Genomic DNA, 26,994 nt, shown 5'->3' with positions numbered 1-26,994 from the left:
TAGATTAGAAATTCTCCTGAGGAGTTCCTGTCCTGGCTCAGTGGTTAACAAACCAGATTAGTAAACCATGAGGTTGTGGGTTTGATCCCTGGCCTCACTCAATGGGTTAAGGATCAGTGTTGCCATGTGCTGTGGTATGGGTTGCAGACGCGGCTTGGATTTGGCATTGCTATGGCTGTGATGTAGGCCGGAGGCTATGGCTCTCATTGGACCCCTAGCCTGGGAACCTCCATATGCCACAGGTGTGGCCCTAAAAAAAGACAAAAAGACCAAAAAAAAAGGAAAAAGAAAAAGAAAAAGAAAAAAGAAATTCTCTTGAGATACTGGTAAAGAGATACCATGTGAAATCATTCACATCATCTTCGACAATGTGTCTGCCAGATTCCATTGTCTCATTTTCACATTATTTTTAGCTTTTTAAATTGGAAACACCTCTTTTAGGAGCTTAAGAAATTTGTAACTAAATTTCCATTTTCCAAAGAATGGACTTTTAGTTCAGTTGACAATCTGTTAAGGTACTGCATGGACATTCATGCTATTCGTGTGAATTACAGGGAATCAGAAAACCTGAGGTTAAATTTTATAATTTTAAGAAAACTCTACAATTTAAAACATTGAAGGGTTGGAGAGGATTAAGATGGTGCAATAGAAGGACTGGAGCTCAATTTCTCTCCTAAAAACAACAAAATTCACAACTAGAAGCTGAGTGATCCCCACCCAAATGGACTGGAAACCTTAAAAAAGATACCCTACTCCAGAAGAACAAGAGGAGGCCACATCAAGAGGCAGGAGGGGCAACTTCACGATATAAACAACCCCATACCTCCCAGGTGGGAAGCTCCACAGACTGAAAACTAACTGGTTCACAGAGAGAGACTCACCTACAGCAGTGAGTGTTCTGAGTCCCACATCAAACCCTCACGTGTGGGGATCTGGCACTGGGAGAAAGAGCCCCTGGAGCATCTGGCATTGAAGGCCAGTGGGGCTTGTGCACAGGAGATCCACAGGACTGGGGGAAACGGAGACCCCATTCTTAAAAGGCACACACGGACTTTCACGTGCACTGGATCCCAGCAGAGCGAGGTCTCCATGGGAATCTGGGTCAAACCTGACCGCAGTTCTTGGAGGACATCCTGGGAAAACAGGGGTGAATGTGGCTTCTTGTGAGGGAAGGACGTTGAAGGGAAAGCTCTCAGGAACATTCAGCAGCTGCCTTTCTCTGGAGGTGGCCATTTTGAGAAAATCTGGCCCCACCTGTCAGTCAGTGCTGAGAAGCCCCAGGGCAAACAACAATCCAGGTGGGATCACAGCCCCACCCCTCAGTAAACAGGCTACCTAAAGACCCCTCAGGCACACAGACGCCTCTAATCCCATCCAGAGACTAAGCCCCACCCATAGAGGGATTAGAATCAGCTCCACCTACCAGGGGGCAGGAATCAGCCCCTCCCATCAGGAAGCCTACAGCAAGCCCCCCATACCGACTTCAGCCACAGGGGGGCAGACATCAGAAGTAAGAGAGGCTACAACTCTATTACCTGTAAGAAGGTCACCACACCAAAAACCTATAAAAATGAAGAGAGAAAACTATAACTCAGATGAGGGAGAAAGGAAAAACCCCAGAAAATCAGCTAAGCGATGAGGAGATTCTTAGCCTCCAGGAAAAAGACTTTAGATTGTTGATGCTGAAGATGATGCAAGACATTGGAAATAAACTGGAGGCAAAGATGGACAACTTACAGGAAACACTGACTGAAGAGATACAAGATATAAAACTTAGACAAGAAGAGATGCAAAATACAATAACTGAAATAAAAAATTCACTAGAAGCAACCAACAGCAGAATACAGGAGGCAGAAGAACGAATAAGCGAGGTGGAGGACAGATTAGTGGAAATTACAGATGTGGAACAGAAAAGAGAAAAAAGATTGCAAACAAATTAAGAGAGTCTTAGAGAACTCTGGGACAATGTTAAACGCAGCAACATCCGTATTATAGGGGTGCCAGAAGGAGAAGAGAGAGAGAAGGGGACAGAAAAAATATCCCAAGAGATAATAGCCAAAAACTTCCCTAACATGGGAAAGGAACCACTCACTCAAATCCAGGAAGCACAACGAGTACCATATAAAATAAACCCAAGGAGGAATACACCAAGACGCATATTAATCAAACTGACCAAAATTAAAGACAAAGAGAAAATATTGAAGGCAGCTAGGGAAAAGAAACAAGTAACATACAAGGGAACCCCAATAAGGTTATCGGCAGATTTCTCAGCAGAAACTCTGCAGGCCAGAAGGGAGTGGCATGATATACTTAATGTCATGAAAGGAAAAAACCTCCAGCCAGGATTACTTTACCCAGCAAGGCTCTCATTCAGATTTGAAGAAGAAATCAAAACCTTAAGATAAGCAAAAGTTGAGAGAATTCAGCAACCACTAAACCAGCCTTACAACAAATACTAAAGGATCTTCTCTAGGCAGGAAAGAAAAGACAGCAACAGGAAACAAAAATTCCACAAATGACAAGGCTCACCAGTAAAGGTATATATACAGTAGATACGAAATCATCCATGCACAATTATACCATCAAAATCAGAAATCATGAGAAGAGGTGGGTACAAATGCAGGACACTGGAGATGAACTTGAAATTAAGAGAACAACAACTTAAAACAATCTCATATACATATAGACTCTTATATCAAAACTTCAGAATAACTGCAAACCAAAAATCTACAATTGATACAGAAACAAGGAATCTCTGAAGAAGAAATATATCTCATAGTAAATAAGTGCATAACCCACCATGAAGGGGGTCATTTGACATCATTCTTGGAATGCTGAAGTCTTCTTACATCTGATTCTGATTTCCTCTCCATCAAAGAATTTATGATAATTATATTTAAATTGTGCAACTGTACAATTAAATAATATAGGTCTACAATTGTATTATTAATAACCATTTTTCTCCATGGTACAGTGTAAGGTCTATAATGTCTTGTTTATCACATCACCTAGAATGGTGTAATGCCTTTATTGAAGAATCAATGAGATGTAACAAATTGTGAGGACATATTTATATAGTTACACTGTTTTTTAACCAATTTATGCATTTTATATTTTCCTTATTTTCAGAGGGTGTATTATTTTTGTTATTCTTACCAGTTAAGTTATTCTTTTTATTATGCTATATAAAATATTTAATGGTATATAAGGCTTTCTTCTTTATAAATTTTAGTTGCATAATACACACAATTTTAATATAATGCTAATTTTTAAAGAAAAATTGAAATGTAATAGATAATACTAAATAGTAAAGATGAAAGCCATACAAAATGGGGTAAAGTATAGAATAAATTTCCTATTTGTCTCAGCATATTTTCCATTCCACTTCTCCAAAGGGAGTCGCTTAATATGTTTCTTAAGATCCATGATATAATAATGTGTGTGAATGTAATTGTGTTTAAATATATGTATTTTATTTTGTAAAAAAAAAAAATTTAAAGAACAGGCATTCTTCCTAAACCATGCAAACCAATCACTAGATATTATTGAACATGAAAAGAAAATTGTATACAGTGATGAATATATTTGCTTTGGAATTAGTTAACTAGCTAGTTACCTGCAATTATAAAAGAGCTATGAAGATACAGCTGAAGGGTAAGATTTAAAATGTTCTTTAATTACTGTATGATAGTTTCTTACCACTATGCACTCAGAATTGTCAATTCAAACTGTTTCCAATTTGAATTCTACCAAGTTTTCTTAATTAGTTTCTAACAAGATTTGCTTCATTAATGGAGTTTTTATTATTGTTGTAATTAAAAATATTATGGAATATATGCACACTCCTCAAATAAAAAAATAAAAATAAAAAATAGTAATAAAACATTGAAGGGTTATAGTGTGAATATGAATAAAATCCCATTAGCAATCTTCACTGATTTCTTTAAGCATGTATATAATTCTATTGTTTTTCAACAAGCACATACTTTGTGAGGAAAATTGATTTTATTAATAGAGAGCTGTGAGCATTATTTCTTTCAGGTAACAAATATTTGTAACATTTTATCCTCTGACAGCCCCTTGGCTTGGTGCAGAGGATCCAGTGGCGAGAGAGCACTTGAACTGGTGAATTCTAATATGGTACATTCTTGAAATTGGGATGCTCAGTACTCAGTCAACACTAAGTGAACTCCTTGGTTTAGCTACAACTGCCATATGTTAATATTTGACAATATACAGGCAAATTTAGAGTAGTGATAAAATAACACACAGACCTCTGTTGTTAATGAAAAAGAAAGTTAGCACTGACTCCGGGATTAATTTAGCATTTGCTTTTGACCTTTAGAGCATGGAGAGGGACCTTTTTATTTTCAACCACCACCAGTGGCTGGTCCATGAAGCTATTTTCTTTTTCTATTTTAACAGAATCAGAGCAATGGTACGCTTTGATATACTGACTTGAACCTGCAAGACTCATCTTAAAAGTTATCACAGAACTCACTCAGTTAAGAATACAAAAAGTGAGCCGAAAGCCAGGGAAAGAGCTAAGAGCTTGTCAATCTCTTCATAGATTAGAATCTCTGGCCTCTTTTGAAAGTCGCTTTCTATTCTTCAAGTGCCACTTTATTTTAATATCTCCATGTCACTATCTCTAATAGCAAAATAGAAATCACAACAAACACTTTTACATTCCTGCAACCTTCTCTTAAGATGCAGGGAAAACGTGTGTATGTTTGTGTGAGGGTGAAAGACTGGAAGAATTTAAGAATAGCTGAGAAGAAGTGATAGGAGAATCAAACTTTTTGATTAAGCTAAGCAATGAATTTACCTCAACGTGGAGTCTAAAGAAGTGTTCCCGAATTTGTCCGCTATTATTGAACTTGAACATATTGAGTTATTGGTTAAGAAACAAATACACACAGACCAGCATGTGTCACTTTACACCCTAGTGTCTACAGCATACATTTTGGCAGTCTGTGTCCGAGGGGCCACATATGACTTGGCCATCGAAACAGCTGTAGTTGAATAGGCCTTCCTCATGGAGTAAGGATAGTTCCTCTCAAGTCCAACATCTGTTTGAAAGAGATAAATGTGGTGATATAAAAATAATTATGGCTCAATAAACTTTGGGAAAAATGTCATTTTACATATTCCTCCCCCAAAGAGGCAAGATTATTAATATTCTAAAAAGGAATCATCTAAGAGCCCCAGAAAAGACTCTAAGATCCTCAGCCTGGAAGTTATTTTTAGATTTAAAATTAAGCCAAATAATATGCTTTTTTTTTTCCTTTTGAGAAGAGGGATTTCCTTAGTTTCTTTCAGTGACTTGTTTAGAAACCCAATAGTAATGCGTTACATTCTCCAACAACAAATTCATACTTGCTTTGGCGCTCAGTTTACTTCTCTGTTTTAAACATGTATACATTTAATAGATCCGGTGAAGTGAAATATATAAGATTATGACATCAAAATAATCATTATGTATTTGGATACTGGACACAGTTGTAGCTGTAGGTTTTTTTTTTTTTTTTTTCGTTTTCAGCAAACATACCACTAACTGGATAGTAAGTTTCTCGTACTGCAAATGCGTTGCCCTTGAACAGACGAAATTTTAATGGTACTATGTAGGGATCAGGTCAGCAACATTACTTTGGGCTGATGAGATATGTTTAACTGGTCTGGGAGGAATGATATTAGAGGCAAGGAAGTGTGCTATTTTATTTTGTTCTTACCTTTAAAGAGGTATAAGCAGCATGTGAGGACAGCACCAGCCAAAAAGCAACCCAGAGACCCAGCCATTCCAAGCCAACAGGACCAACCAAATTTGTATTGGATGCCAAGAAATATATTGTGCAAAACCAGAGAAGTACGCTCCACATAAACATCGACAGCATACCACACAGAGCCAATGATTCCTGGGGCACCTGCAAGAGATGAAAATTGCCAGAAATAATGCAGGCCCTTTCCAAATTTAAATCCAAGGAAAATGGAGTATTCTGTTGTATCATATTTAAAAATACTCCATCATTCCCCTGACCCACCACCCAGACCCATGGATGAAGTTAGGTCAGCTATGTAATCCGCTCCCACATGGAACCTGTTTTTAAAGTCATTCATTTTAGTGTGTTGGGATTAGAAACAAATAACTGGAGTAAAAATTATCTTTATGTTAAAATATGCCGTTATCTACCACTCCCATACCATATATGAATAGACTAAGAAATTTTTCCCATTTTAAATAAAATGTAACCCTTACCTATTAGTCTTTAGGAAAATTGATTGGCTTGAAATGATGCCCCAAGAGCACTCTCTCTTTAAAGGTATAAATGGCATGTCAGGGTTTAGACATAAGAAAAATGGGTGGAGAGTTGTGTGGGAAAAGGCTCTGAGAAAATGGTGTTTCTAAGATTGGTGACCCCAAGAAACTTTCACATTGTTTTCCTACTGAGTCTGTGACATCTATTTAAGACAAAATTTCACTGCGTTCTTTCCCCAATTATTTAATGCAAGAAGTTTAACAAGGAGCAGATCATGACCATACACTAACCTTTAGAATATAGGGTATAAATTACCTATCACACTTTTTCTATAATACTATAACCTATAGGTTGAGGGTTAAAATTCATTTTTTGACACTTAGAAACAGATTTCTGGAGTTTCCGTCATGGCTCAGTGGAAACGAATCTGACTAGGAACCATGAGGTTGTGGTTTCAATCCCTGGCCTTGCTCAGTGGGTTAAGGATCTGGCGTTGCTGTGAACTGTGGTGTAGGTCACACACACGGCTCAGATCTGGCGTGGCTGTGGCATAGGCCAGGAGTTATAGCTCCGCTTAGACCCCTAGCCTGGGAATCTCCATATGCTGTGAGTGCGGCCCTAAAAAGACAAAAGACAAAAAAAAAAGATTTCTGTGTGTATGTACATATACATAATTCAATATATATATATATATATTCCATATATATAAGTGTGTGTATAATATATATAATTATAGTAATTTCAAATAATTTCAAGGCTTTAACCATCTTGGATAATTTAGTCATCTCTGGCCATTCCCACAGGGATTTTCTTCACTGACTTGTTTTTCTTTAAATTTAGCTTGTTTCGTTATTTTATAAAAAATGGTTGTGTAACTGGGTAACCATGCTGTATAGCATAAAATTGACAGAACATTGTAAACCAGCTATAATGGAAACAAATAAAAATCATTATATAAAAAAATTTTTAAAAAATGGAGTATCTGGTGGTGTATCAAAAAGCATTCTAGAACAAAACTGCATAGCATTAAATGATATTTAAATTTGTTATGTAAAACACATCATTACATACAAAAACTGTATGTTATTATTGGGCTGTTCATAAGGATGAGTATCTTATAGAGGACAAATTACTGAATTCTAGTGACTTTTTAATATAATCTAAGGATCATTAGGGTGTTGACGCAATGTTTGTGTGTGAAAATATCAGAGAGGCCCCATTTTTGACTATGTGATGGGTGAGTTTCTCTGCTATGGGTTTACTCTGCCCACATCTGATCTTTACAACAACAATTAAGAATAGATATTATTACCAGCGCTTCAACCTAAACTGCAGATCAAGAAAAGGAGACAGATTAAGAGACTGGCCTAAGATCTATACATCACACATACATATTTCCAAGGATTCTTAGTTTCAAAATTCCTATCCACTCATCCTATACTTCCTGGTCAGATTCCTACTTATATTTGATTTGATAACTTTTTGATTTTCTCTCTAGAGGGTGGGCTCATTGTTTTTCAACCTTCCTGCACCTTGATTTCTTCCATAGTGTTCTTTTCCTCCTAACTTGCATTACATCGTGTTGTGATAAGGGAAGATTAAATTGAATTTGATGACAGACCTCAGTAAAATATCAATTTTGCTGTTCCATCAATAAGCAGCATATAAAGCACATCCTGATTTATTTTTTAGTAGTCATGCTTGATTTATTAGTCTTCAGAACTCCATTTACTCACGTGTTTCTTGAATAGAGAAAGTAGCATAATCTGTTTATTGGTACACTTATGATCATATGGTTTGACGCATAAGGAAAGTCTAATATAGGATTTGGTACAATTTAGTTCATTGCCGAAAGGAGTTGGTGGGGGTGAGTACAGGAAAGGAGGTGGTGTCTTAGGGCATATTTTAGGTCTTAACTTTGGGAATAATCAATCTTTTTTAAAAATTAAAGCATTATGTAACTTTTTAAGTGCTAAAAATAGTTTGAGGACTTCAATAAACCTTAGTCACAGATATTCACAAAAGATTAATCATCTATTTCAAAACTATGGAGAGCAGGGTGGGTGGATGTGCTGGTTATTGATTCACTCCAGAAAAGCAGGTCACATGTGATCCTAAAATGAACTACTTCAGAACAGCACCCTCTTTATTTGAAGACCTTACATGATTATCTTTATCCCCATCACTAGTCCAGACCAAGCTATTACCTGCTATTAGTAATGTGGTTCCAGCAACAAAGCAGATGCGGACTTTGATGTATGGCTCATCAGGGAGGAATTTCACACAGTCAAGACCAAGGAGCAGGGTAATAAATCCAAATCCAGCTAGAACATCTGCAGTAATCATCAGTGCTCGTGTTACTACCAGCTTCACTAGAAGATCAGAGCATGTGGGTTCAGCACAGAGGAAGGAAACATGTTAATACATAGAGATAACCAAAAAACAGACTCCTGCATACATTAACACATGCACACTGAATAAAATCAGACTTTAAATGTGCATGAACTTGAAAATAAATACCCGTAATTTTTTCATAAGATGCAGAAAATATTGGGACTATCAACATTTTTATTTAAGTTCTTCTTATTACAATCTTGTTGGCCTCCTAGAAAAATGTCTGGCATATGGTGGGGGCTCAATAACTATTTCCCTTCTTGCCTCCTATTTTGGAATAAGTCTCATTTGCAAATATTGTAGCTAACTGCTGAACTGAAAGAGAATATCTCTTCTCCAGAAGATACCCAATAAATATTCAATAAATAAATAATCACTTTATTTGTTTGAAGTTTTATTGAAAAAAAATGTAATTACTTGGTTAAAATTTGGTATACAGGAGCAAAATAAAATACTTCAAGATATCCCATGCCAGTTCAGGTGGGAGCCATTAGCAGATCCTTAGAAGTAGAAGGAGCTTCTGTTATTAAGTGGAAGTCAGATCATATTCTCTTTCATACCTGTAGGTTGTGAACTTTTTTGGCCAACACTCTGCATTAACCCTTCAACCATGCACGATCAGTGGAGCATATTTTAAAGCGATAGCCAATGAGAATATACAGTAAAGTCCAGGGAGAAGATCACGTCAATAGAAGTGGAAGAGTAACAGTTATCGTCTGCAGTGGGTACATCACCGACTCTGCAAGCTTCCTGAACTGTGGTCTCAGTTACACTAAATTAAAAATAGGAAAATTCTGTCACAAGTGGAGAGTTAATTACTTGAAGTCAGAACTACTGTTTTAGCTGGTTACTGAAGAGGAGTAATACAATTTATTTCTTTGATGGTAGAGTCATTATGCTTTATTTTCATAGTCATTTGAAGTTTCCTTACATTTAAATAATTTTTTTCCAATGGTGAGATAACTTTAGGGCCTATTTAGTTATAGATTGCTCCCATCCAAGTACTAACCAGGCCCAACCCTGCTTAGCTTCAGAGATCAGACGAGATAGGGTGCATTCAGGGTGGTATGGCTGTAAACGAGCTATAGATTGTTTATTAAAATGTGGCCAATTTTCCTCATTTCAAATACAAAATATTTTTATAATCCATCTAGGAAAAGAGACCAGTGCATAAAATCAGTTTCTACCTTTTTAATAGGTAAATATTTAAGTTCTGAAAATGTGGCATTATTTGTAAAATTTTAGGCTCAAATTTCAAATTTAGGCCAACCCTAAGGATCATTTTTTTTTTTCAAATTGAGGAAAGAGAAAAATATATAACTCATTAGGTGAAATCAGTTTTTATATTTCAACATATCTCCTTGATCCACAAATAGTGTACACAAGTAGGCCTCAGTACTCCAAGCGAAGTGGTCCCATACTTTAGAGAACCTCCCCTGAAATTTTCTAAGTCCCCTTCTGGGACTGGGAACCAACAGGACCAGGTCTGCCATCTGGATGGGGTCCCCTGAAATCATTGTGGGTCCTGGTCTTCCCTCCTCTGACCCTTGTTCCCACATAAGGTGTGATTCAGATGCTCTGTGGAACTCCAGGACTCATGCCCATGGTGTCTTCCAGAGGCCCCATGGCTAGTCCAGTTCCAAAAAGGCAGCTCTGCAAGAAGGTCCCTTATGCTGGCCAGTTAGGAATTTCTTTCCAGAGACTGTCTAAGATTTGACTGCCAGAATAATGTTAAATACTTTGACTTGGGGGATTAGGGAGACTCAAATTAAATGTGTCAAAAGGACCCAGAAAAAAATATATCTGAGTTTATATATCCTAGTTATACAAGGTATTTAGAAAGGTTATCTAATTGTGATTAAGTAAAAGACTAAAAATAAAATCTACTCTCTCTCTTTCTCGCTCTTTTTTGCCTGCACCCACAGCATGCAGAAGTTTAGGGGCCAGAGAAAGAATATGTGCCACAGCAGTGACAAGGCTGAATCCTTAACTCACTGAGCCACCAGGGAACTCCCAAACTCCTTCTCTTAAAGATGACATCTAGTTATATTATTTTCTTAGAATAAATTATTGGAGTTCCCATCGTGGCTCAGTGGTTAACGAATCTAACTAGGAACCATGAGGTCACGGGTTTGGTCCCTGGTCTTGCTCAGTGGGTTACCGATCCGGTGTTGCCGTGAGCTGTGGTGTAGGTTGCAGATGCAGCTCAGATTCCGTGTTGCTGAGGCTCTGGCATAGGCCGGCGGCTGTAGCTCTGATTTGACCCCTAGCCTGGGAACCTTTGCCCAAGAAATGGAAAAAAGACAAAAAAAAAAAAAGAATAAATTTTCACCTTTCTTGTCTTTAAGTATATGATAGAACTTTATAAAGAAAGATAATGAAGCTTTAGGATATTATTTGAAAGTAACAGGTAAAAATATGTCAAAAGAAAAATGGGAGTTCCCACTGTAGCTCAGTTGTAATGAATCCCCTAGAAGCCATTGTGGGTTCAATCCCTGGCCTCGCTCAGTGGGTTAAGGATCCAGTGCTGCTGTGAGCTGTGGTGTGGGTCACAGACACAGCTCGGATCCCGCGTTCCTATGGCTGTAATGTAGGCCAGCAGCTACAGCTCTGGTTTGACTCCTAGCGTGGGAACTTCCATATGCCTTGGGTGAGGCTTTAAAAAAAAAAAGAAAAGAAAAATGTAATATTGTATAGGCAAAAGATAAAGGACCATTTTAAATATAAACTGTGGTTTTCTCTGTGTAGTAGACTTATAAGTCATTTTATTTTCTCTTGCTTAAATGTACATAACAATAACTTAAAATTCTAAAATACTTCATTTTTTTTTCTTCCCTAACCACTCCATTGCATTTCTGGAATCGCCTAGTGTCCACATGAACATGAACATCCATTCCTATTGACCAAATTGTGTTTCTTTGCATGTAGAACTGGGTTAGTGCAAGAATGGAAAAAGAGGAAAAAAGGAGGCTTTTTTCCCTAAAAAAATGAAATAAAAGCCTTATGAATTATGTTTAAAAAAATGTTCCAGGTGTTCAAATCCTAAATAACAAAGAAAGCTATTTTAGAGCATGGATCCTTTTAAGTGCTTTTCCTTGGACTGAAATAACTGTCCAGGGGAAAAGTCACATTCTAAAGGTTTACTTTTCATTTATCTTGAGAAAAGAAGTTGCCATGTTGTACCCGCACCCATCATTTGAGTTAAAAGAGACTAAAACCAATTTGCTTTAATAATAGCACCAATATTTCTTGGCACAATTCAGTGTTTTAAAGAAGTCAATAAATGAATAAATGGTATAGAGAAGAGTTGAGAATATCAGTAATAAGGTTTTTTAATCTATGAGATTTCTTTATTGGTAGAAATGTGGGCCTTGCTAACACCTAATTATAATTTAAAGCTAAACATAGGGAAGATGAAGGAGCTGGCTTTATATTTCTGCTGACAATGTGCTATACATGTTAAAAATTTTCACGCTCTGAACCCACGGTCTGTGTCTCTCTCTTTGCCTGTCTCCCTGTCTACTTTTCTGTCTGTCTCTCTCTCTGCCCTTCTATCGCCTTCTCTCTTAGAACATCATCCTTTGAAATATTATAAACTTTCTATCTGACCTAAGTCCTAGCTAAAAGACATCGCTGAAATGCTTTTCATCTGACCTGTCAATTCTAATCATAAAATCACAGCACCCTGAAGAATTTTGTTTCAGTTCAAAAAGTGTCTACTATAAGCCTGCTGTGTGTAAGGTACTATATCAGACACCATGGGAGAGCAGAGCTGAAGAACATATTTTTACCTTAAAGGAATATATAAATACATGGGAAAAGATAAAATGTGCTAAAAATATTTCAATTCACTTTTCAGAAATAAATGAAATTTCTAATTGAAACATTTAAAACTGGATAGAACCTTAGCAGAATATAGTAGAAAAGAAAAACACATAATGGAAACCTGAGTTCAAGTTCCTTTGGCCTTCCCTGCCTGACAAGGGGGGTTGTCTAAAGCATACATACGTACAGGGGTGTTCGGCAAGTATAGAATCGTACTCATCACAGGTGCGAATCCCATCAAAAGCATTTGTGACACACTCCCACCAGAGGCCTCGGCATTTTGTGCTCACCTAGATGTTGGAGAAGACACCATGTGAAACAATTCATGCAGACACACTTTGATTCCTCTTGATCAAAGGGAGGACTTGGCTGCTGTGAGTTGGATAACATAGTACAGTGGTTACAAGTGGAATCAGAATTTCATTTATGATAAACACAATGCCTTTTAGAGTGTTTTCCCTTAAGTGCTAATAATTAAAGGCTTTCCCCATCAGGAGGTCAAATCACTTCCTGATTTGGGGGAAGGGGCGTAACCCACACCTGAGATGGATGAAATCAGAATTAAGCATATGTAAATACCTATGGCTGGTTCCATCATCAAGAAAGTTTAATATGGTAGCAATTCATTTCCCTTTTCTATGCTGACATTTACTTATCAAAAAAAATCAATATAGTACTGGATGCTAACTGTTGACATCTTGAGTCTATTAGGAATGTGCATCAATTTTTCTTCCTCAAGAACAATGAATTCCATGAAGAAACATGTTGCTATGTATGAGGTTCAAAATTTTAAAATAATTTTCAAAGAAAGGTATATATAAAGACAACGATAAATGAAATATAAAGACCACGCGACTTCTCCCTTGCTCCAACAGACCACAAAAGCTTAAGTTTTGGTATAGACGTACACAAACTGACCATTAATTTCCTACAACCTGACAGTTGCAAACCACTTTTACTTAGAAATGCTGTACAGATGATTCTAAGTATCCACTTAGAGCTAAAAGGTACCAGTGTCCTGATCCTTCTCATACTTTATCTATAAGCCGTAAGTCAAAACAGATTTCCTGGAATTGTAAACGTGCCAACAGAAAATGCTTTCAAGTATTCTTGACAGAGTTCATGCATATGGAACAGAGTGAATGTGATTGTTTATTCTGATTCGATTACAGATTCACATTACCTTGGCAAGCTGCGAATAGTATAGTAAGATTTCACCAAAATTTATCTTGGAAAATGAAAACTTAAAGTTTTCCTTAAAGAAAGAATAAATAACAGAACAAGGTGGGAAGATAAATGCAAAGGCAAGGAGATTATAACTGGTGCGGAAAGGAAGGAATATAGTACATTTTGAATTGCAAAAGAAAATCATATCAAGAGAATATTTGTACTATATAACTCTCTGCCCAGGAGTTCCCATCATGGCTCAGCAGTTAGCGAATCTGACTAGGAAACACGAGGTTGCGGGTTCGATCCCTGACCTTGCTTGGTGGGTTAAGGATCCGGCGTTGCCATGAGCTGTGGTGTAGGTCGCAGATAAGACTTGGATCTGGTGTGGCTGTGGCTGTGGCGTAGATCGGCGGCTACAGCTCTGATTAGACCCCTAGCCTGGGAACCTCCATGTGCCGCGGGAGTGGCCCTAGAAAAGGTGAAAAGACAAAACAAAACAAAAAACCAAAACTCTCTGCCCAGTGTTCTATTTTGAAGCTGTTTTGTGCACCAAATAAAACTCTACTGCTGGCAACTCTACAATTTTGAATGTTGTACTTCTATTTTCACATTGCCTGTGAAATGTTTTTAATTGGTAATAATCGATAATTCTATTTTTTTTTGTCTTTTTTGCCATTTCTTGGGCCGCTCCCGCAGCATGTGGAGGTTCCCAGGCTAGGGGTCTAATCGGAGCTGTAGCTGCCGGCCTACGCCAGAGCCACAGCAACGCTGGATCCGAGCCGCGTCTGCAACCTACACCACAGCTCAAGGCAACACCAGATTGGTAACCCACTGAGCAAGGGCAGGGATCGAACCCTCAACCTCATGGTTCCTAGTCGGATTAGTTAGCCACTGTGCCAAGACAGGAACGTCTCCATCTCCTAATCTTTATAAAGGAGAAAGTGCTAGGGTGACAATAAGAATAAAAATTACAAAACACACAATATAGGTGATCTTCTCAATAGGTGATACTATTAGTGAAGTACTTAAACCTGATAATAACCTGAGCAGTGACTATGTTCAGTGTAACTAACCAACCAAAATGAAAGTGAAGAAAGACCAATGTTGAATGGTAGCCTCCCCCAAAGATGTGTCCATGTTCTAATTCCCAGAACCTGTGAAAGTGACCTTCTTTGGAAAGAGACTTTGTCTTTTTTTTTTTTTTTTTTTTTTTCCATTTCTTGGGCCGCTCCTGCAGCATATGGAGGTTCGCAGGCCAGGGGTTGAATTGGAGCTAGTAGCCGCCGGCCTACGCCACAGCCACAGCAATGCAGGATCTGAGCCGCGTCTGCAACCTACACCACAGCTCACGGCAACACCGGATCCTTAACCCACTGAGCAGGGCCAGGGATGGAACCCGTACCCTCATGGTTCCTAATCGGATTCATTAACCACTGAGCCACGACGGGAACTCTGGAAAGAGACTTTGTAAATTAATGCTCTTAAGAGAAGGAGGTCATCTTGGGTTACCAGGGTGGGCCCTAAGTCTAACGACAAGTGTCCTTAATAGAAGAGACACATGGAGGAGAGACAGAAGAGAAGAGAAGGAGGTAACATGACCACAGAGACAGACACTGAAGTTATGTGGCCCCAAGTCAAGGGATACCTTGCAGCCACCAGACGCTGGAAGAGGCAAGGAATACATTCTCCTCTAGAGCTTCCTGAAGCAATGTAGCCCTGCTGACACACTGATCTCAAGCTTCTGGCCTTCAGAACTGTAAAAGAATATCTTTCTCTTGTGCTGAGCCACCATGTGGCAATGTCTTATGGCAGCCCTCTGAAATAAATACAGTAGAGATGTTTCTACTAAACTAGTTACACCACAACAGGAAACAAGCCTTCTCATAGTCTGTGACCCTCAGTCTCTTAATTAACAGGGACACACTGGATCCAGTTCATTCCAACTTGAGCTAGGTTCTGTGGATCTGGGGTCACTACTCTCGAACCAGAAAGTGACTTCCACAATTCCTTGCTGTCAAACTCAGCCACCAAAACAAATTAATGAAACCGACTATAGTCCTCCTTCTTGTAAGGGAAGTGATTTAGAAAGTGAACTAAGATATAGATGTAAGGATACTTATTGTAAGCTAAAAAAGAGTATTTTTTTTCTTGCTCAAACATCCAGTAGTGGTGTCATTTTCAAGGCTATTGATCATTTACCCACAATGACCATATTTAGAAAGGCAATGAGCTCATTAGAGGAAACAAGGAATCCAATTTCATTAGGTATTAATGCTCAGGGGCATAATATGAGATTGCTTGGTATTCACACTCAGTTAAGGTACGTGAGAAGAGTGGCTGTAATTAACCAAACTTCAGTGTTAATATAGCACTTACTGGAGACACCCTTAAAGGTGCCTTTGTGCACAAAAGACAAGGTTAAAAGACTGCATTATTTATCACATTTAGGAAAGCCCTCCTAACCCGTAATTTAGAGTCTTTACTTACCCCCTGTTGTGTACGGCTTATGAAGAACTCTCTAAAAGGCAAGCAATTCTACTTTCTTTAAAGTTTTAAGGCAAGATTCTTAAAAAGCAGACCATTGCTTAAAATATTATGGTTCACTTTTCTTAAAGGGCAAACACACACAATGCTAAGTAGTAACTGTCTCTCTCAGGGTTGTCCAAAAGAGACGATTCCAAATTTAAGCTTTCTCCTTTTCACATGTGATTCATATGTTAACAAATAACATATTAAAATAATACTGGAAGAATTTTCATATTATTTCAATGAATATCTGTTGACCCTGAAGTGAAATTAACCCCCTAGGTTGGGGGAATTCCATTCACCCAAGGTTCGGCAATAAACGAGCCATGAGCCACAAATGTGACGCCAGTATAAATTTTTCTTTTTTCTTTTTTTTTCTTTTTTGTCTTTTTAGGGTCGCACCCGCAGATATGGATGTTTCCAGGCTAGGGACCCAATCGGAGCTGTAGCTGCTGCTGCCACAGCAACACGGGATCTGAGCCGCGTCTGCGACCTGCACCACAGCTCATGGCAATACTGGATACTTAACCCACTGAGCAAGGCCAGGGATCAAACCTGTGTCATCATGGATCCTAGTCAGATTTGTTTCCGCTGAGCCACGATGGGAACTCCCAGTATAAATTTCTTAATATTAAATACTTGCCAACAGTAAAGCATAGAGATTTTATGGAAGAGTCCAGATTTCCAGCTTTCCTTGGAAAACTGGTCAGTCTGGCCACCTAGACTCCCAGGTCCCATGTAGCAACAATTAGCAAAAGCCGGGTGGCTGTTCCCATTTAGGTGGGGTTTATGCTCATAGGTTCCTTACCATTCCTCCCCAGTCTGCTCCTTCAAGGATGTCTGCACACTGGTTCTTATAGGCATTTGCATTTTCCCCTCCTGGTATATAATAATGACAATAACTCCCCTAGATTTCATTTGTCAAATTTCTATCTATCATTTAAATATCACCACATGGATATCCTTTCTTCCATGAAGGTCCCCCATGGAACCAGTTGGAATTAATTTTTCTTGGATCCCACAGTAATTTGCCCATATTTCTAGAGCATTTACAATACTGCACTATCCTTTTCTGTGCATCTGTCTCCCAAGTCTGTCTATGTTTATTAAATATCTGTCATGTGTCAGTCAACTAGTTAACTAAGTGCTGGGGATATAGCACTAACCATTTCAGGCATGGCATCTAGCTTTAAGGAGCTTATAAATGCTTCTTCTCAGCATACAACAGATGCTCAAAGGATGTTTACTGAGGGAAAATATCTGTCAATTTTTCTTATCATACACATTAACTCTCATTTCAACTTTGGCATAGAAAATGGTTACTAATATACTGTATGAACAATTGGTGCATAACAGGTCCTTTAAACTTTACTGAATAGAAGAGTTTATCATTGAGATCAGAGTCAAAATATGCTGATTGGACATCAGTCTGTACCCTATATACTCAACCAGCTCTGGAAAGTGTTTAGCACAGTACTCAGCATGATATGTCACAAAAAAAGCTTTAGGATACCAGGCTGATGATCTAGCTACCCAGGTGAATTTGAGTAGCATATATATGTATGACTGGGTCACTATGCTGTATAGCAGAAATTGACACGACACTGTAAATCAACTATAATAATTTTTTTCAAAAAATATAAAGGCATAAATTAATTCTTTAATCCTAGGATTTCTTTTTTTTTTTGTCTTTTTTTTTTGCCTTTTCTAGGGCCGCTCCGGCAGCACATGGAGGTTCCCAGGCTAGGGGTCCTTAACCCACTGAGCAAGGCCAGGGAACGAACCTGAAACCTCATGGTTCCTAGTCAGATTCATTAACCATTGTGCCACAACGGGAACTCCAATTCTGGGATTTCTTATTTGGAACTCTTTAGCAGTTTCCCATGAAGTCTTATCTATCCTACCTTTACCAATTTCCCTTTTCTTGTCATTTTGAAAATATTTATAAGCAACCACATACAAGTTTGCCAGCATTGTCTTATTTACAGCAGTTGTGAGTGTGTCTGTCTGGACTCTATATATTTTATATATCTTTTGAGAAACAGAGAAACTTAAAAATACTTCAATTAATTGGCATTTTTTCTCTTCCAGTTGCATAGGAGAAATATACATATATATATATATATATATATATATATATATATATATATATATTTAAGTGTAGCAAGTTTAGTAAATATTTTTTCTTGGTTGACCACCATCAAACAGGACTTTTCTTTGTCACTATGCATTATGTTATAAATGCATATGCATGAGGATTTATATGTGAATATAATATAAAAGAATAATGCATTAGCTGAAAGAAAAATGGAACAAGTTATAAAGATATATTTTTAATTTGTTATTTGGTTTCTTTTTAGGGCCACACCTGCAGCATATGGAAGTTCTCAGGCTTGAGGCTGAATCAGAGCTTCAGTTGCTGGCCTATGCCACAGCCACAGCAACACCAGATCCAAGCCATATCCACCACCTATGCCACAGCTTGCAGCAACGCCAGATCCTTAATCCTCTGAGTGCGGCCAGGGATCAAACCTGCATCCTCATTGATACTAGTCGGGTTCTGACCTGCTGAGCCAGTGGGAATTCACAAAGATATGTATTTTTTTAAAAACCACCTCACAGGAGTTTCCTGGTCTCCTAGCAGGTTAAGGAACCATCATTATCACTGTTGTGGCTCAGGTCACTGCTGTGGTGTGGGTTCGATCCCTGACCCAGAAACTGTCCCATGCTGTGGATGCGGCCGAAACTAAATAAATACATTAAAAAAAAAAACCACTTGAGTATGCATAATATAGAAATTTATAGTTTTCACACCACTGTAACATCCTTGTGCTCATGTATTTTTAACACCGAAGATGCGGTTTACTTTGTTTTCAGTACTAATTTGAATGTATTTATTAGGATGCAAAAGTGCCTCATTTTTTTTCTTTTTTTGCTTTTTAGGACTGCACCCATAAGCATATGGAAGTTCCCAGGCTCGAGATTGAATCAGAGTTACAGCTACTGGCCTACACCACAGCCACAGCAACACCAGATCCTTAACCCACTGAGCAAGGCCAGGGATTGAACCCACAACTTCATGGATACTAGTCGAATTCATTTCTGCTGCACCACAACGGGAACTCCATAGGATGCAAACATTTTAATAATACCATAGTAAATTATGTTTTACTTCTAAAACTTGAAATATTTTCAAAAAAAAAAAAAAGGCATTTGAGTTTTTTATACTACAGTTCTAAACTTTTAACTTTTACATTTTCTTTTCTTTTTCTTACTATCCCAGGGCCTAAAGGAGCTCAAGACAGGCATTTATAATGGTGAGAAGGCAAGATTAAAATAAACATAACATATGCCACCTTTCTTTATACTTCACTTATGTATCATGAGTTTGTTTGCAAAAATATACTTGGTTTAACTCTGCATGCTTAGTTGTGGAGCTCTGGTTAATGGTGTATAAACTGCAAGAATGGGATAATGCAAACTTAGCAGGTATACGTTTGTGGGCTTCATGGTAATATTACCTAATTTACATATATGAATTACATATTTCAATGTTAGTATTTATTAACATTAGTATACATTTAATCATTTTAGAATGCTTTTCTTATGCACATATGGTATCACAGCTTTGCAATGATCACTGTTCAGTGAAAAGGATCACAATTTATTTTAAGAGAATTATTATAAAATATTAATTTCCTAGAGTTCCTGTCATGGCTCAGCTGTTAACAAAACTGACTAGCATCAGGATGCACGTTAGATTCCTGGCCTTACTCGGTGGGTTAAGGATTGGTGTTGCCATGAGCTGTGGTGTAGGTTGTAGCCGCAGCTCGGATCCCGCATTGCTGTGGCTGTGGCATAAACCAGCGGCTATAGCTCCAAATGGACCCCTAGCCTGGGAGCCTCCATATGCCATGGGTGTGGCCCTAAAAGACAAAAAGACCAAAATAAAAAATAATAATAATTTCCTTTTCTCTCTTTTCTTTTCTTCATTCCTTTCCCTCTTCCAAGCACCAGGCAGAAAAGTTATATTTTCTAGGTGGGAAATATCAACTTTGAAATATCTCTTCACCAACTTTGTTATACATCTGAGGGGACGGTATCTTTATTTTATCTTATTAAAATGAAGAACGAAATCCGTATCTTGAAAAAAATCTAAGTTGCAGAGAGATGACAGATCTTGCCTAAGAAAAAATTGCAATCTTTCTACAGAGATACTTCTCATGTAGGCTCCAAATATCTCTTGACATTGTATTTCATTCATGTATTCATTCTTTTAACAAGAATGCCAAGTATCATAATAGGTACCCCGTCAGTTCATATTAACAAATGCATCCTGAGTCCCCATTATATGGAAGCCGGTGTCAGGAGCTATAGGAGACCATGAGGTAAATTAAAAGAATGTTTGTAGCCTCCAATGTCTGCTGAAGGAGTTTGCAATCGGCTGGGAAGTAACACTACTATGTAAATAATCAGAGTACATGCTAGCTATAATAACTGCAATATTTACTTTATGTCTGAAAGAACTGTAGCATCATTAATGCAAATAAATATCCCAAAGGACAACCTGGTTATGAAGATAAAATAAATCCGAATGTGGGAAGCTTTCGTTTGAGGTAATAAAATTTTAATCATTAAAGTGCTTGGCGTATGGCAGATTCTCAGTAGTTAATTAACAAAATTTGAACTGAAAATGAAATAAAGTTGTGATAACATTTTTTTTCCTTCTGATAACAGAGAGAGTGGTAGATTTGTGAAAAAAGTTTTTTTCATTTCAGTGTGGATAATGAAGAATTGCAATTTTTACAATATAGTTAACATATTAATAAGGTTATTAATTCATAACTTATTTTAATATATTTAATAGATAACTTATACTATTTTGTCTCTATTCTATGCCACATTCTCCTGGTTAAACAAAAAGGGAATGATCAGTAAGTATAAAAATAGAAAAATCAACAGCTCAGCTCAGAGAATTTAACAGAATTTGTCCAAGAGAATCAATAGAGAAAATAGAAATAGAATTTAAATATCATATTTCTCCCTTCAGTGAACATTATACAAAATGTCATCTCTTCCTCCAGAACAAAAACAAAACCGTAAACTGCAAATAGATCATAATATATCTAACATTTATTGACTGATTTGTAATAGCCTGGTACTGTGGTAAATACATTAGATACACAAGCTCATTTAACCCTCATGTGATGCTTACACTGTGCTGAATGCTATCCTCCCTTTACAGAAGAGGAAATGTAGTTTTCATAGCAACTTAAAAGTCTAAATCCACACAATTACTGCCTGGCACGGTAGGGTATAATCTCAGTTCCCTCTAACATCAAGTCCAGCCTGTAAACATCCACACTATAAATGGACCTGCGAAGGGGCTGTGCAACAATCTAAATAAGAAAAAAATAGTGGCATGGTCCAGGGACATTGCTGCTTCATGACTTCTCTATATAGAGACTCATTTTCCTCCATTTATGTTCTGGGTGAATCAGCTTCCAGCAAATACCCAAAAACAATACAGTGAATTTCAAATTTGACTTCCCCTTCTCTATCAGCCTTCTTTCCCCCTTGCAATCAATTATGGATCCCATCAGTTTGAGTTCTTCATTTTCCCAAATCTTTACCTCTTTTTATGCTTGCTGCCATGTTAGTTCTAACCATCAGAGTTTTCCTCCTGTTTATGGCAAAAGCTTCCTAATCAGTCTCCCTATAATTCACTTTACCCTTTCGAGTCACTCTCCACGAGGAGTCAAAATGATTGATCTTGCTAAAACACATACATATGTTTGCTTACAGTGAAGCACCCTTGTGGATGGTATAAGATCTGTATTTTACACGAATACAAAGCCTTTGATTATCCAGCCCCTATATTCCCCTCCCTACAGTGGAAACGCTTTCCATGCTTAAATATGTCATAAGCAATAAACAGATAGTACTTTCATACCCAGATTTCTTCCCAGATCATATCCTGTGCTTGTAATCCTCTCTGTTTTTTCTCCCTCCTCATCTGTTCTTCAAGTCTAGTTTAGATACATCTTCTGGGTAGTCTTCACCAATTATTCATGATTAGATGAGTAGGCTGCTTGGAGTCTTTGCAATCATAGCACTGGTCATAACATACTGTATCTATCAGCTCACCTGTCTCTCTCCCCCATTGCACTGGGAGCAACCTAAGGAAGATCCAAATCTCATTCTCCTTCATAACCTGTATCTGCCACAGAGCCAGGTAAATAGCAGGTGTCAAAGACCGTTTTTGGAAGGAAAGATGATAGAATGAAAAGGGGGAAAAAAAGAAGTACAAAAGGGATGGTTAAAGAGATAAAGGGGAATGTAAGAGGAGAAAAGAAGAAGAAAAGAGAGAAGTAGAGGGCATTTTAAAGAAGGGAAGGAGAGGGGGGAGACAGAAGGTAAAGAATAACTAGAAAGAGGAAGGAGAGAGGGAGAAAAAAGAAAGAGAGGGAGAAAAAAAGTAAGGCAGGAAAGAGAGAGGGAGAAAGGAGGAAAAAGCACATTAGAGAAAAATGATTATTCACGTTTCCTAGTGGAAATTTCTGGGGAGATTCTAGATGCCACTATCCTCCGGTGACTAGTCACCTCTCTGGAATTACAGACATAGACTAGTCAGGGTGTTCTGATGTTAAAGAAGGTAATGACCTCAGAGTTCAACTGAGTTTGACTTCATTTTATAATTGAGGAAATTGAGTCAAAAATATGAGCTGCGACGTGCTCAGTTGAAGACAGTTAAGATCTGAACACAGGCTGGAATCATCTCAAAACCCATATTCTCCTCACACATCAGTCTTCCCCAAGACACAGGTGAATCAACAATGACAGGAGCAGGATGGTAGCTCAGGACCCCTGGCTCCTGACTTGGGTCTGTGCACAGTGCAATTCCATGTGCTATTTCCTTTTCCTAATGCTTCTGCTTAACGCAAAGAACTTTCCTGTTTAGGGTGAGTATAAATGAGGCACACTAATATTTTGTAGTGCTTTTGAGTATTCTCCAGTAAGGCAATAGGATATATGAGCTCTTTCTGCCTCGTGCTCCCTGTTACTCACCTTTATTCTGTATTTTTGCTACTTGTCCTCTCTCCTGCAAGGCCCCTGCTGCCATTTCTACCTTTTAAAATCCTCTGCATCTTTGTGAGGTTTTGTTCGCATGTCTTTTCCTCCCTGAGGCCTGTTGCAATGTCCCCGACAGGAAAGAATCCTTCCCTCTTCTTTGCTCCAATGGTACTTTGTTCATTTCTTTCTCAAATTCGAATTGGCCTGTGCCCTTTATTACAGCTTCATGTGCATCTTTGTTCCTCACTAAATATATACTCATGAAAGGCAGGACCCATTCTGGCTTTCTCTTTGCCTCCCCTAGTAGGATCAGCACAGACCCTTTTCTATGACATACATTTCATGTTTGTTATGTTGAACTGAACTACAGAATCCATTTTCCAACTCTGACGCCTACCTAACCGTAAAAGATTAACAAAGCTAAAAAATTCATTATACCCCCTTTTGTGTAATTTTTGCATGGGTACACTTTTTTGAAAGTACTTTTATTGTCACAACTCCTCCCCAATAGTTGCTTAAAGTGAACTGTTAATATGGCCCAAAGATATATGCGTGATATATACATGAGGGAGGAAGCAAGGAAAGAGGACAATATAATTGAGTCAGAGAGTATCAGAAACTTGACATCTATGGATAATGTTATAACTTTTTATGTTAGCCAATTGAAGGAGCAATTTTTATGAAAGATCCCTGTCCCTTTAAAAATACTGACAAATGGAGAGATTGTTAGAGAGAAGGGAGCCTCCTTTGTTAGAGGGTTCTTCCTTTAACACTGAGGCTTCTTAGGGAAGATTCATAGCAATACATTTCAAGTATGGGAAACATGAAAGAAGCTAGGAACTGCTAACTACAGTCCAAGGTTAGCAAGGATTTACTGGAGGTGCCTAACCTGGAATGCTCATTCCATTCATTTTAACTAGCGGTATTCTTGTGCAGAATAGATGGCAAATTGGTTGGATGTACTGAGATGAAAGCAAGAAGGCACTTTAAATGCCCAGACTCCCAATCTCTCTCAGCAAGGTCTGACCTTTTCTAAACCTTCATTTCTTTTCAGGTAAAGTTAGCAGTTCCATCAGCCTAAGGAGAAAGATTTTCAAATTGTTTTGGAAAATATTTTAAGAATGCTTTTAGGGGAGAGTTTGCATATTTTTGAAAACATGATTTTAAGTGTGCTCAGCTCCAACATATTTCTGTATTCATCAGTTATTACTGGCAGCCCATAATCCAGCAAGCTAATGACTGCCCAATGTTACTGGCTACACTTTGCTCAGTATTGTTCAAAGGACATTTTTTTTTCTTTTTCATTTACTACTTATATGCATGGCCAGATAACACACCACTGGGACTCACATATGGCAGACATCCTTTATAGTGTTTCCATTCTATCACAATGTTCAGAAATATAATTTGCTAGCACTAAAGAAGTACTTAAAACTCTAGTGGTTTTGAAATGCCACGTATGAATCAGAGGAAAATTAAAAGCAAGAAAAGAATAAAATACAAAAAAAAAACCACAGAAAAAATAGAAAGATTATTACTTTCCAGTTTGAACTCCAACTTGAGAGTTTAATAAATAAAATTAGGAGAAAAAAATACAAAAACTTGCCCTCGGATATCTTTCTTTGTTTTTAAGCTTTTAAATGATTTTTATTTTTCCATTATAGTTTGTTGGTTTACAATCTTTCTTAAACTTCACAAAGGTATAGCATTTGTTAGATTAAATTGTCCCCTTCAGGATGTACATGAGAGAGTATAGTCAGTTGCTATATAGTTTTTATTTGAGGTTATGATAATATATTGCTTATCTCTCACCTACACTTTCTGAATCCTTACTAATGAATAGTTGCTGATTCTGAAGATTTGATTTTTACTTAGTTTTATCTCTCTCAGATTCCTAGAGCCACAGAAAATGATCCTAAATTTCAACATTACTTCTTCCCGAACTTCTCCAGAGGGAAAAATACAATTTTCATTTGTGAACCTCTATTTCTTCTCTTGCACGAACAGTAGGTTCCCAAGAGGCACTCATTTTTAAAAGAGGGTTTCTTAAATCCATATCTTTCCTCTGTACCTTGCAACACACTGAAAAGACTTGGTTCCCCATGGAATGTTTTCTCCTACTTAGGAAGTCCTTACAATGACATTTTTCTATTGCAGAATAATCGGGTAGGTTCTGTATGACTTGAATTTGATCACTCAACTTTCAGATCATCATTTCTTAAGAAAGTCTATTATGCTCCTCTTAATGTTATATTCAAGATTAGCACAACTTTTGTTTGTGAGAAAGGATGAATTGAATATTATTCAATTTGGTACACGCAGCTGTGGAAAAGGTGAATTTCTGGAGGGCTCAGGGGACGGGATTATGTAATTAGGCTTCTGTGAATTTACCATTATGAAAAAAGAGGGGTTATTCAGTTATCTCATCTATAAAATGGGGTCACAACAATACCTACCTCATAGATGAGCTGTGAGGATTAAATAAACTAATAAAGACTCAGTAAGTGATAAGGAAGGATCAAGACTACCCATGTTGGTGATTACTATTCTTCGTCCTAGTGAACATCATGGGACAGTGAGGCTTAGAGAAAAGCTGAGTGGGCTTGAGTCAGTAAAAGAAGCTGCCGACTTCTTACCTCCAGGGAATCATCTGCATTCACCATCCAACAGTCTGTCCAGGTGGCCACAACCAAGAAGCCAGTAGAGAAAAGCGCAAAGAAGCAGGCGACATACTGAAGAAGATCCCTCATCTTAGTGAGCACCTTGTCTGCAAGGGACACATGGGAAGCTGCCAGCCCTGGGCTCACGTAGGTAGCTGGAATGCTATCAGTCTTCTGTGCTTCTGGTACCTGGGAATTGTTGAAAATACCGATCTTTTCCTTTTCCTTACTCTCCACCGCAGGCGTCTTAAGTTGCAGCAAGAGTAATACAAACAGGCTGGAACCCACAGAGGGGTCCTGGAGGTCATTATCTGAAGCGACCAACCTCCAATCAGAAGCCAGGTCAGGGAAAGGACTGAGTGTGTTTTGGGTGGGGGAGAAAAGGAGCCCTGGTAATGTTTTCTGCCCCGACTGTGGGCGAATGTGAGATGATGGTCACCAGAGGCACATGCCAGTGCCAAGATGGAGAGAAGGAAGAAGGGTAACACCCCATGCTGACGCCTGTAAACTGATCTTTCTCAGGCCCTCCAGGGAAAGTGAGCTATTCTCTTCCCCCCTCCGTCAGGGGGCTACACGGTTGACTGGGTGCTGTTTTATTATTAGGACTATTTTAATATTCGCTGACTACCTTAGACAGACAGGCCACTGGTGAAACTATGCTAACAAGTGCTTGCTCAAGGGAGTTTGCATTCCAAAGTGTTGGGCAGAACAGCCCGTAAAGGGTTTCCAGCACCTGGGCCTCAGGTAGAGTCCTGGCTCCTAACCTTTTGACGTCACTGAGTGGGAAAGAGTGTGCATTTTAATCCAGATGGCTCTGGGTATAAATGCTTGCTCTGAAGCTTATAGGCTGAAGGCACTTGGGCTGCAGTTTCTGTAAAAATGAGGCTAATTTTTTAAAACTTATTTATTTTCATTAAAGTATAGTTGATTTATAGTGTTATGCCAATTTCTGCTGTACAGCAAAGTGGCCCAGTCATACATAAATATATACATTCCCTTTCTTTCCTTTTTTTTTTTTTTTGCCTTTTCTAGGGCCACACTCGCGGCATATGGAGGTTCCCAGGATAGGGGTTGAATCGGAGCTGTAG

The 26,994-nt window shown here is 38.1% G+C and overlaps 1 protein-coding gene across 1 annotated transcript; it reads right to left on the bottom strand.

Annotated features, from left to right (window-relative positions):
- Positions 1 to 3,897: 3,897 nt before the first annotated feature.
- Positions 3,898 to 26,269, bottom strand: CLDN16 (claudin 16). Its single transcript, XM_047755439.1, is given in 6 exon segments — positions 3,898 to 5,072; positions 5,733 to 5,924; positions 8,465 to 8,629; positions 12,664 to 12,766; positions 25,883 to 26,104; positions 26,107 to 26,269. Coding segments are annotated over 6 exon segments (924 nt in total). The 5' UTR covers positions 26,215 to 26,269; the 3' UTR covers positions 3,898 to 4,938.
- Positions 26,270 to 26,994: the final 725 nt, after the last annotated feature.

This window comes from Phacochoerus africanus, chromosome 1, assembly GCF_016906955.1.
Source record: "Phacochoerus africanus isolate WHEZ1 chromosome 1, ROS_Pafr_v1, whole genome shotgun sequence".
NCBI lineage: Eukaryota > Metazoa > Chordata > Mammalia > Artiodactyla > Suidae > Phacochoerus > Phacochoerus africanus.
The sequence above is the reverse complement of the archived record's forward strand: the minus strand, read 5'-3'. Positions and strand labels throughout refer to the sequence as shown.